We start from the raw sequence: 12,228 nt of genomic DNA on the forward strand, positions 1-12,228 counted from the left end.
AAGTGGTCTTGAGCTACAGTTCTTAAGGCTTTCTGAACTCTTTTCTTTCTTTCTTTTTTGTAAATGTACTTTATTTATACAGCCCTTTAAAGACAATCCTTTCGGATAAATAAAGAGAAGAATAAGTAAAAACAAATAAAAACAATAAAAGAACAGTGAAAGCAATAAAATACAACAAAATCGAATAAGATAAAAGTGTCATCATACTACTGGGTATTAAAAGCCATCCTAAATAAGTAGGTTTTTAGCCTAGATCTGAAGAGGCCCAGGTCAGAAATAAGGCGCAGCTGGACGGGGAGCTTATTCCAGAGCCTGGGGGCAGCGACGGAAAAGGCTCGGTCACCCCAGGGTTTGTATTCTGACCTGGGCACTTCCAGCAAAAACTGATCTGTTGACCTCAGAGCTCTACCAGGATTGCGGACTGTTAAAAGCTCAGATAAATCTGATGGGGCGAGGCCTTTAAGAGCTTTAAAAACAAACATTAAAAGTTTAAAATCAGTTCTATAAAGGACAGGAAGCCAATGGAGGGAGTTTAGAACAGGAGTGATGTGCACACGTTTGTTGGTGTTGGTTAAAAGACGGGCAGCAGCGTTTTGCACAAGTTGAAGGTGACTGAGAGAAGACTGGGAGACGCCCACATAAAGTGCATAGCAATAGTCTAACCTTGAACTTATTAGGGCATGGATGGCTTTCTCAAGGTCAGGGTTTTTTGGCATATCTGAGCAGATATGTATCTGGACCTTCAAGTTATCCATCTATTGTTTACCGAGGCCTCAAGAGAACTGGTGTCCATGGAGGAGTGGCTGTAAAAAAAGCCATTCTTAAGGAAGGAAAACAGGGAGAAAAGGCTGATGTATGACATATGACACAAGAAGTGGACTGAAAATCAGTGGCAACAGGTCTGATGGAGGGACAACCCCTCCTTGAAGCATATTAAACTGAAATGTATTCCTGTTTGCACATGTTTTGATCAAGAAAAGGAGAAGTGGCTAAAGACATGCTTTAAATAACACAAAAAATGACAACACATATAGTTGGTAACAGTTTTTATTACCCCATATTTTGCACAATCCAATCAAATGCACATCTATTATAATACAGGGCAGATGTGTCACACTCTACAAGAGCATTTCGTCATGAACATCATGTATGTGCATATACATGATATACATATACCTCATCCACCACGGCAATGAGAAAAAGTACACAAAGATTCCAGACAAAAATACCTTTCTATAGGGGAAACATTAAATTTTTCTAGATATAAGTCACGCAACAGCAGAGAGAATAAATGTGATAAACCTGCAGACCTTCAACGATCCAACACGATGTCGGATCATCGAAAATATCTTTATGTTCAGTTGGCGGGAGTGGTCTCCTGTGGTCAAGAAGTTGCTACTGAATGGTTCACTATCAAAGTGGACTACAAGTTGCCTGGAACTTAGTAACACTAACTAACAACTATAATTAGGGTTAGAAAGGGGGGCTGCAGGATTAAGACTGATTAGCAAAACATCAGTAATCATTTACCTGGTGCTAGGTTGGAAAATATAACTAAAAAGATAAAATACGACTGCGAAGCTTCAGACAGACGGTACGCATCCGTCCAGTTCAGCACACAGACAAGGCCTCTTCAAACAGGGACAAGCTAGTAGTTGCATAGAGCACTGAGGGAAGGCTGCTAGCTACTGTATGTGAGCTCCAAAGTGAGACACAGAGGGGAAAAAAAAACACAGCTGTCACTAATAACCAGTGAATTCATCGTGTGTGCAGCCAACCTCCCAGCTCTTGCTCTGTACCGAATCCATTAAGAACTGAAGATGCCGGGTAAAGCGTGAAGAAACAACTTTTTCTGTCTCTTGTGTCTTACAGCAGTGGAATTCATGGCGTCCACCAGTCGTACATTTTGGTCCCGTCTTACATCAGTGAGGCTCATTCGTTGGGCTCATATCTGAAACAAGAACAAATATGGCTGTGTTCTCTCTACCATGAATATCAGGATTATTTATCGTTATTGTTGATTTCTTACCTTTGCAATCGTTTTCTAATGTCTTTTATCTGCTCGTTCTTTTTGGTTAGAATCTCTTTCATGTTGCGGTAGGCTGCAGTTTGCTGGAACTTCCTCTCCAACTCCTGCAGACAACAGACAAATGTCCCATCATGGAGGGAAAAAGAGGCTAAATGCGCCTAAAGAAAGGTCTCAACACGAATAATAAATGGATGTTATGCCAACGCTGGCTTGTAAACGAGTTAACCCAATATGACTTAAACAGGATAAAAGGGCCAGCATTATGCTAGTTCAATTTCAGCGTAGTTTACATGCTTTAATGTTAAAGAAACACCATATCATCTTTCTAAATGGCTCTGTTTTAGTCTGCTATGAGCAGTAAGAAGATTAGTCACTCGGCTGGAATTATGCAAATGCTTCATATGATGATGTACAGAAAGGTCATAAATTAGGCATTTAAGGCAGTTCAGGAGAAGCTCGGGTGTGGACGGGACTTTTCAGAGGTTTTACAAGGACAAAAAAATACATATATAAGCTGAATGACACATTGATGGCAAGGGAAAAACCCAAGGAAAAAACTAATAACCCTTAATTTTAAAGATTAGTCAGCTGGCTCATCTTATGATCATGGAAAAGTTCCTGCTTCCTCAATCTCGCTGGCAAAAAGAGGAAGGCCGATGGGTGCCTTGACATATCGAAGTAAAAACTAATAAAAACAATAAAAGAACAGTGAAAGCAATAAACCTCATGACCTCAGAGCTCTACCAGGATTGCAGACTGTTAAAAGCTCAGATAAATATAATAGGGCGAGGCTGTGAGCTTTAAAAACAAACATTAAAAGTTTAAAATCAGTTCTATAAAAGGAAAGGAAGCCAATGGAGGGAGTTAAGAACAGGAGTGATGTGCACACTTCAGAATCGATTCCACCAAACTATGGCAATAATCTATGGTTAATCTATGGTAATATCTGTTAATATTAACTCAACAATAAGAGCAGGACACCTGACATTTGGCGGGTGCTGGTTACAGTGGCTCCTACAGTGATTTACCTTCTCTGCCAAAGCCAGCTGGTCCTGCACTCGCAGAAGGTCATGTTTGGCAGAAATGAGGTTCTCCTGCAAGTCCTTCTGGGACGCCGCAGTGGCAGTGAGGGACCTTTCATAGTCCCCTTTCAGAGCTGCCACCGTGTCCTCCAGACTGCTGATCTCCTGGGAGCGAGCGGTCAGCTTAAAGGCAGAAGAAGCACAGTTCAAGTTCACCTGGGCTGAATGCTGATCACTGCGATAGCATCTTGAAAAGACAGAATTTGTAACTTGTGTTCCTAACAGCAACAGACAGAAGCAACACTTAAATCAGGTGGATACATACCATTTAGGCCCAAGTTAGCAGGAAAAAAACAAATGGCAGCAAGTGTTCAGATGAGAACAAACAACAGAAAAACTAAAAAAAAAGCAAATGCAAGATGATTAAGTGCAAGACAAGCTTGAGGCAGTACCTGCTGTTCACCTTGGACCTGCTGGAGGTCTTTTAGAGCTCTCTCTGCCTTGGTTCTCTCATCCAGTGCACTCATGGCCTGATAAAATGAATCAACAGCACAACTGTTGTTAGTCACGGAGCGAAAAGATGCAGTTGTATGTTTGTTTGTAAGATGACTTATATCATACCTGGGACTCTAAAGTCCGGAGCCTGGCTTTTAGTTTGTCATTTTCCTCCTGTAGTCTTGTTATCTCCTGAAAAACAGAATGGAAGAATCTGTAGCCGTCACCAGGCGTGCGGCTATGAGTCCGTTCAAGTAATCCATGCAAAATGACTTTACCTTGTTGAGAAGTTCAGACACCCCGCCTTCATTCAGCGGCGCCAGCTTGGGTTTGCTTGTTTCTTGGTTTATCTTGGAATGAAATGAAGAGTTAACAGCTGAAACAGTGGTAAAGCATTCCCACCCTTTTAGTCTAAAGCATATGTGTCAAACTCAAGGCCCGCGGGCCAAATGTGGCCCGCCACGTCATTTTATGTGGCCCACGAGAGCTTAAAAGGTCTGATTGAAGTCAAATACGTGCAGTGACCAAAAACTACATTTCCCACAATGCATGCCGATTATGTGACGCGCAAAGTGACGGCGTCCCGCCACTGGACTGCAATGTTTCCGAATCGATGCGATTTTCCCAACAAGTGGAATTGAGAAATACAAATGATGATCCCAAAATGTCCAGGAAGAGAATAATTTTTCTTTTTCAAGAAAGATCGGAAGGCGAATACGTGTTTGTGCTTCAAGGAGAAAAAACAGTATGTCTTTTGTGTTGTGAGGCGGTGGCGGTTGTCAAAGAGCACGATCTACGTCCGCATTCTGAGACCAAACACGGAGCTGAGTGTGCCAACATTAGGCCTGAAGAAAAACGACAAACTGCCCCAAGAATTAAAAGGCAAACTGCGATCGAATGTGTTCGCGAAAGCCACAACCAAAAACAACGCGGCAGTAAAAGCTAGCTTTGTTTGATATTTCAACTTTTGAACAAAGTAAATGTCATAACTTGTGTTTGATGTTATTTTTCTATATTCACTTGGACAGTTTGATTGTTGATTGATGGAGTGATGTGGGTTTCATAACCTGAAAAATTAAAAAGATTTATGATATAATAACAGAGCAACAAGCAAACATATTTTTTTTTACATCTATGCAAATATATATGTAATATTTGTAACTTGAATAAGTCATTTAGAGTTATTTAACATTAAGGAGTAGTTACATTTATAAGTTACATCTGGCCTTTTGAGGGCAACGATTATGCTGGTGTGGCCCTCGGTGTAAATGAGTTTGACACCCCTGGTCTAAAGCATGTTTGCAGTAACTGACTATTTCCGAGTGAGCGAGATCATATGAATAAAGCACAGCTTTGACACGTCTTTCCACACCTCTCCATCTTTCTGCTCACCTTTTGAGAAAGGCGTGAGCAGCTGAACTCAAGAAAGGAGTACAACATTAGAAGGAGTTTGTTTTTCTTAGAATGCGTATCATAAACCCACGTCGACCTCAGCTAAGCCACACAGTGGCCTCACACTGCTCAGAATGTGCAGGAATGACGCACTCCTCTCAGGTCACAAACGCTCGTGGGGGCACACATTTGATTAATGGCGACTGTGTGGATGGTAATGTTTGAAACACGTGAGGACGCTGACTGTTCTGCACACCTTATTTGTGGTTTTGAAGTCAGTCTTCTCAAATTCAGCCACTTGCTCTAACAGATTCCTATAGGGGTTGGAGAAAAAAAAAAAGAAAAGAATCAGGCAATGGCAAAAAAAAGTCATCAAAAGGGAGACAAACGTTTGTAAAAATGTTGTTATTGTGCAAGCAACAGTGAAGGCAGTAAAACTGATATCTGCACATCAGTTCACAGCTGTTGTGTGACCTCAATGTTGACATTTAAGGTTTCTAACAGTAAAAAATCTACTATTTGGTGGTCATGAATGCTTTGGCAAGGAAAGTGAACACCCTTGCTCCTGATGGCAGTTCAGCACTTATGTTATAAGATATATGCGTGTGGTGACAGAAGTGTTCTCTGAAAGGCTTAAATGTGGTTTTTAAAATGCAGCTGAAGACACGTAGACTGTGACATCGGGCGTGTTCCCAGTTAGAGACTCCTATTCTGTCACGTACGGCTGAGGCCTGTGATAAAAAAAACAACACAAGCTTTACAGGGTGGTTATCCACCCACCATATTACAAACACGACAAACAAAGTAACTTTTCCAAAACACAGTGTTTTAACCAGGTGAAAGGTTACGGAGGTTATGTGAAGTTCACGTGTAAAGGCAGATAGTGCATTAAAAAAGTGACCTTTTACCACGCTGCCTCAAATATATATGAGCCCCATGTTCCTCACATCAGTGTCATAAAGAGGAACAGGTTGACGTGTGGTTTTGGTTTCAAAATAACGTTGTAATTTGCATATCAAATTTAACATATTGAACTGTCAATTGAATTAATCTCAGAGCAGATTCCACTTCTAACCACTTCCATTTCTCTAATCTGTCAGTATAATCAATTCAGAAACACACCGATATGTGTCTGCCAGAATGTCAATATCATTCTAAAAGTACATCAAAACTGATTCATCTACCCGTGATTTCTCTTACTGGTGTCACACGTTGTTATACGTGGAACTCTTTTGGCGAGACTGGTACAGCTCAGGTGGCTTCAACCTTTAAGGTGGTGCATAACTGTCTCGGAAAAATGCGTGCCGATTAGAAATCTTATCAGACTTTCCTTGGAACCGCAAAACATGAACTTATAACTAGGGCTGGGCGAGTTATTATCGTTATTATCGCGTTAACTCGTCAATTATTTAACGCCGACAAATATTTTATCGCGCATTAACGCAGTTATTTATTTATTTTTTTGTGTGCTTTTGTGCCTTTAATGGATAGGAAAGTTCAGAGAGACAGGAAGCAGGGGGCAGAGAGAGGGGGAACGACACGCAGCACAGGGCCCTCCAATACAGGACTCGAACTTTATTATCGTAAAGGTCTATTGCTCACAGGCTTTTATTTTGTAAAAGTCTGTTGCTGTCTGCTGCGGAACCGGAAAAGAAAGTAATCGGCGGATCCACCAAACATGGAGAAGGGTACGGAACTTTTACTCGGCCATTTTCATTTTAAAGTTCTTCCAGACGGCGGAGTCGACAGAACCAAAGTCATCTGTAAACACTGCCAAGTTGAATTGTCTTCTCAGCGTAGTAGTTCCAGTCTAAAATATCACTTAAAGGCAAAACACACAACTGATAGCAGCAAGTCATTCAAGGAAACAGACAGTGGAGCGAGGCTTCTACATAAAAACTACAGAAAGATGCTGATGTTAAAAGTGTGTTTGCACAACAAATGTTATGGCACTTTCATTCATATGGCAGCACATTTACAGGGCTCTCAAGTCTCACGCAATGAGCGTGAAACACACGCATTTCAACAAGTTCACACGCTCACACGCCACACATGCCATTTCTCACGGTGAGAAATGATCAACTTCGTCACACAGAAATTCTAATGGCCTATACTATAAATGAGTCAATGGCAGGTTACTGTGCGCTCGTACAGCTCAGAAATAGCTCTGGTACAGCTGTCTTGATATAGCAACCCATGGGCTAATCACAAAATAGAATTTCTCAGCCAAACAGAAAACAGAATTTCTTGTTGCCGGGTGAGGTCTGAAATAGCTTTCAGCTGCAAGCACGCGTGCAGAAGTTGTAGACGAGCTGGAGGTGGAAGAGAACCGTCAGGATCATCAGCAGGTCATATCTTCATTTATTTTAATCTTTTGTTAGTTACTACAGTTTTCCTACTCTTTGTAAAAGACCAATACCTGCCGATTAAAGTGTTCGTTGGAGTAGTAGACCTAAAGATTCAGCACACACCCTTTGACATGAGCAACTTAATGAAAAATATGTAGGAGTGTAATTAGGCTTCCGTGGTTAATTTTTTTCAAAGGTGACTGGTATGAGCAGATTCCCAAGGCTATCTACAATTGCCAAACTGGTATTAGTTCTGCCACACTGAAATGCTGATGCAGAGAGGGTTTTTTCCACGGTGGGGCTCAATAAAACCAAGACCAGGAACACGTTGGCTCTGAATGGAACTCTGTCATCCATCATGACTGTGAAAATGGCTGACATTGAGCCACAGTGCTTTAAAAGGGAGCCCCCAATATCAGTCATCAAGCATCAAAATCTGCCACAAACACTTACAACACTCATAAAAAATGTTTGTTTGTTAAGACTTTGCATACCTAAAACAATTTATTTTAAAATATAGCAGAATTTAGTGTAAAAGTGAACATTTGTGATTTTGGTATAAATAAAACAATTTCTTTGTTCTTAAAGTAGCTAGTTTATGGCGATGGGATACTGCAAGGGACCAGCCCCCCCCAAAAAACGAAAGGGCCCTGGCCCCGCCCAAATCTCACTCCAAGCAAACTTGAAAACTTGAGAGCCCTGCATTTAAAATAAAACTAAATGCTAAAAGCTATACGCTACTTTTGGATTCATTTTTGGATTTTGCGTACAAATGCGATTAATCATGATTAATCAGGGAAATCATGTGATTAATTAGATTAAAGAATGTAATCGTTGCCCAGCCCTACTTATAACATGACATTAATGAGTAATGAGTAAAATGAGTAATGCGGCTAGAACCAGGACGGGTCAGGTGAAGCTGTGGCTTTCCATGGGCTGCGTCAACCTCTGCTACGACCAAAAACTACACTTTTTATTGTCATGGGGGAAGCTGTTTAAAACGTATATTACAAGGGTTCTAGTACTGTTGTTGCAAAAGAAGTGTTACGTTTAAGGATTTATTTCCTTTTTGCCCTCCTGGCAACTTGATAATATTCTCAAGAAAGAGAATTCTAAAAACATGATCACTTTAGCATTAATTTCCACCTGAGCAAACACTGCTGTGGGCTCACTCACACTGTCCAACCGGACCCAAGTGTTTCTATAATCCACTCTTGTTGTCGTCGTCATTGCAGTCACACACAAACACAATAAATAAGCGGTTGCTTCGCTGCCATTGTTGACCTGCCTCTGACCAATCAGAGTATAATGAGCTTAGGGCGGAGACAAGAGCTAAAACCAAGGGTTTCAAACAGAAGGTAGCAAAAGGGTGAAAAGAAAAATGTGTTTTTGAACATATAAGAATGACATTATATTTTAGCAGACCCCGAAAATGAATTACATTTACAGTGTAAATGAGCATAAGAAGGGCTTTTTAAAGAAGTGTTGCAGTAAAATATTCAAATATACCGAAAACTCATGAAAATAAATATCTGAAACATTTCACTCAACTGGTTCACCTGTATTTGTTTTGTAATAGATAAAGTGGCAGAGTTTTAGAGTCTCAGACTGAAAAAAGACAAAGGGTGCAATGGAAGAAACTGTGTTGTGTAAACGAGGGTTGAATATAGAGATCAGTGAAACATTGGCCTTGTGACCTTTTTACCTGGCAAATGACATGTAAGCCATCTGAATCTCAACCGTACTGAAGAGGAAGTGAGCTAAAATGCAGTACAACTTTCAGTTTGTTTGTTTTATGTCAATGTTTTTCTCATTCACATGAATGTAAAACCCTTTTTCCATCCTGTCTGATCTATGGATATTACTTTGATATGAAAATGTTTTTGTGTGTGTAAATAACTGTCAGTGTGCACAGAAAAGTCCCCATCATTATCATTAATATCTATATGAGTAGATAAAGTAGGAATGATAACTATTATAAACATCATCTTTCATGATTTAATATGTCCCGTGGTCTCGTTTTTTTTTTAGTTTAATCATTTTTAAGCAGAAAAACTCAGTCTGTTTCTTTCTCCGAAGCTTACCGGTTTTCTAGTTCAGAGATATCACTCTGCAGTCGAAGGTAAAACTTCTCAGCCTGGGAGAAGAGCTGCCTGAGAAGCAGTACATTAGTGTGGGCCGTGTTGATGAGCTCCATCTCCACCTCCCCACGTACCACCACCTGCAGCCCGTCCAGCATCTGCCTCACCTCGTCCACTGTGAAGGTTTCCTCCACCAACCTTGAGCAAGAAAAACACACGTTAAACATAAATGTTAAACTGGGAAGCAGTTTATTATTCTGTCTTTTTATCCATCGACAGCTGATATAAAGTTAAGAAAAATAAAAATGCATCATAGCAACAATACAATATCATAATCATGGCCACCTGCTATCTTTGAGTTCCTCAAAACATGAGTCAATAGTCTTGAGCCTCAGCACCCTCTTTGAACGGGCAAATCGCATGTAATTGATGACTTCATTCTGATGGTGTTCATTAAACCCAAAGTCAGCCTTCGTGGAGAAAAGAAGAATGAAATTAGCAGCAAAAAATAGAAGTCAGACACATAGAGTAATGTCATAGAAACCACAATTAGCTTATCAGCTAACTTGAAGAGGATTTTCTCTTGCCAATATGTCACAGGGCCTTATCACATGAGCTGGGTCATACAACGTGCAACAGTAAGTAAGGAGGTGCTTGCTAACGTTAGCTCTTTGAATTCAGTTGGAGCATTATGTTAAAAAAAACAACAACAACTGAATAACGCGTTTCGCATTGTCAACTTCTAAAAGCAAACAGGTGGCCTACACAGCAGTCCATGGGAGCTACTTACCATGATGGCTGTGTAGCTAACGTTAACGTATCAAAGTTAGCTAGCTTGGAGACTGGGCTGATCCAAAAGAAAAAAAGAAGGATGTCTCTGTCCCTAATTTATGTTACGCAGGGAACAGACTAGAAGCTAGAAGTGATGTGCTGGTGTCAAGAGATGTAAAAGACAGCCTTGTACGTAGAGTTAACCCGGCGAAGAAGCTACATACAGGTTGTACAATAGCTATAAGATTATCTAGCAGATCTGCTAGCCTAGCTATCCCGCTAGTGTTTGCCTTGAGAATGCCTTGGTAACGGAATATAGCGTCATTACCTTGGTTACGAGCGGTGCGTTCAATGGCATTACGTACAAGATGGAGTACAAAGTTATGAGCAAATCACTTTTAAAATATTAGCTTATTAATAATAAAGCATGTCAAATACATAAGTAAGCTCTTTAAGCCTTTGCATTCATTCATTTTCGAAACTTTGTTTCGTCTGTTTTTGTGATAGATTATATTTGTCTTTATATTCATCATTTATCTGGTTGTATCGCATTTCGATTTCTATCTTTCTCTCTATTTTTTTTATAGCAATATTGATTCTATATGGATACATACTATTGATTATTCTCGTACTTTGCCTGTTGAAATTAAAAATAGACTTTCTACCAAAAACGAAAGATATCTAAAACCTATATATTTAAAAAGGTTTTAAGTTCTTATTTGTCTGTAAGGCCTAAATTATATTTCTGGATCTCGTTCATTTGCATTCATCTGCATGGAAGAGTATCAACCTGCATTTGTTGATACAGTGATTGATTATTTTCTCCAGCAATGGTTCTTGGGCCCATACAGTGTAAGTCAATTTATTGTAATTTCTTCTGCATTATTATATTTTCGAAAGGTTTACAGGTGGCTATTAGGCCTGGTTCAGTGTGTAATGCGGAGCAGTAGATGGCACTAGAGGGTTAAAAACGAGACCAACTGAGGTCTGCTGAGGTTAAATACGGCTGAAGTAAGTAACTTCAGCTCATCATGTTGATTCATTGTTCCATTGCATGTGCTATTCAAGCTGCAGGAGAGCCAAGTCAATAGCATTCTTAGTCATTTTGAACATTTTGAATGTCTAGCAGCAGGTTGTGCCTGTGGCGGAACATTCATAAGGCATTTTGCCATGCTTTTTTTTTTTTTTTTTGCACATTGACAACACACTCACCAAAAACACTTATTTTCTTTCAATCCGTGACCGACTTAATTGCCTTTTGAAACCAAGTGTAGCTGTTTCCGCACAGCATTAACTCATTTGACATCATGTGAGCCGCATGGAAACTTCTTAGAGAGTCTGTGAGAAGGCCTTCTCATCCTGCCACTGAGACCTAAAGAAATTCACTCTCCAGCTTGTTAAGGGAGATTCTAATCAGGAAAAAAAAGAAGGAAACTTTTCTCTTCCTCATGTCTCTCTGGCTGTAATTGAATTAGACTAACGGGCAGCGCATGGTTGGTCACCCAATCAGATGCCTTATAACGTGACCATTTCTGTGCTGCTCTGCTCAAAGTTTAGCGTACAACATCAGTCAGTAGCAGAGGCCAAGATGTTCCCCCTTTACCTTCAGTCGCGGTGAGTCGCCTAAAATTTCAGACAAGGACTAATACACACGTAGTTTGAAACCATAATGCTGGAAAATCTGCAAGTCATAGATTACTGTACTTATTACTTTTGTTACGTTCCTATACGTTTGTGCTGCTATACTTCTCAGCTGCTTGTGTCTTCTGAGAGTTTCATTTAGTTTTGATCTTTCGGGAAGCAGAGGAACCGTAAACTTGTTTGGCAATCTGTCAAATAGAAATTAAATTAGGGAGGAATGTGGACCATTAGATGATTAATAAAAAATATGGAATGCAAGCATGAACATTTTTAACCTTCAATGTTGCCTACTATGAGTGGAGCGGATAAGAAAGGAATATATAGTTTTATATTTGTTGATTATAGGTAATTATATGTTATTTATAAGTAAATTCAGTTTGAAGTTACTCCCAAGCCAACACGCATTCAACTGAGCACCTCAAGAGTGTTAAATGACTGGTATTTCACTG

At 40.0% G+C, this 12,228-nt stretch overlaps 1 protein-coding gene across 2 annotated transcripts; it reads right to left on the minus strand.

Moving 5' to 3' along the window:
• Positions 1-1,031: 1,031 nt before the first annotated feature.
• lztfl1 (leucine zipper transcription factor-like 1) lies at positions 1,032-10,425 on the minus strand. 2 transcript variants are annotated; one of them, XM_075452156.1, is made up of 10 exons: positions 10,158-10,425; positions 9,713-9,837; positions 9,371-9,565; positions 5,195-5,252; positions 3,825-3,896; positions 3,673-3,738; positions 3,504-3,581; positions 3,058-3,216; positions 2,030-2,133; positions 1,032-1,951 (listed from the first exon to the last, which is right to left on the minus strand). In XM_075452156.1, exons 1-10 carry the CDS (start codon positions 10,158-10,160, stop codon positions 1,933-1,935), a joined length of 879 nt encoding a protein of 292 aa, XP_075308271.1. In that variant the 5' UTR covers positions 10,161-10,425; the 3' UTR covers positions 1,032-1,932. The 2 variants fall into 2 exon arrangements, with proteins under 2 accessions (XP_075308271.1, XP_075308270.1); XM_075452155.1 differs by having other exon boundaries at positions 3,058-3,234.
• Between the last annotated feature and the right edge of the window lie 1,803 nt (positions 10,426-12,228).

The sequence above is a fragment of the Odontesthes bonariensis genome, chromosome 20 (assembly GCF_027942865.1).
Source record: "Odontesthes bonariensis isolate fOdoBon6 chromosome 20, fOdoBon6.hap1, whole genome shotgun sequence".
In the NCBI taxonomy this organism is placed as follows: domain Eukaryota; kingdom Metazoa; phylum Chordata; class Actinopteri; order Atheriniformes; family Atherinopsidae; genus Odontesthes; species Odontesthes bonariensis.

Coding starts and splice junctions, on each gene's coding strand:
- lztfl1 (XM_075452155.1), bottom strand. Junction 3,582..3,672: donor TCCGGACTTTAGAGTCCCAG/GTATGATATAAG, acceptor TCATTTTATCAG/GCCATGAGTGCACTGGATGA. Junction 2,134..3,057: donor AGCTGGCTTTGGCAGAGAAG/GTAAATCACTGT, acceptor TGTTGTCTGCAG/GAGTTGGAGAGGAAGTTCCA.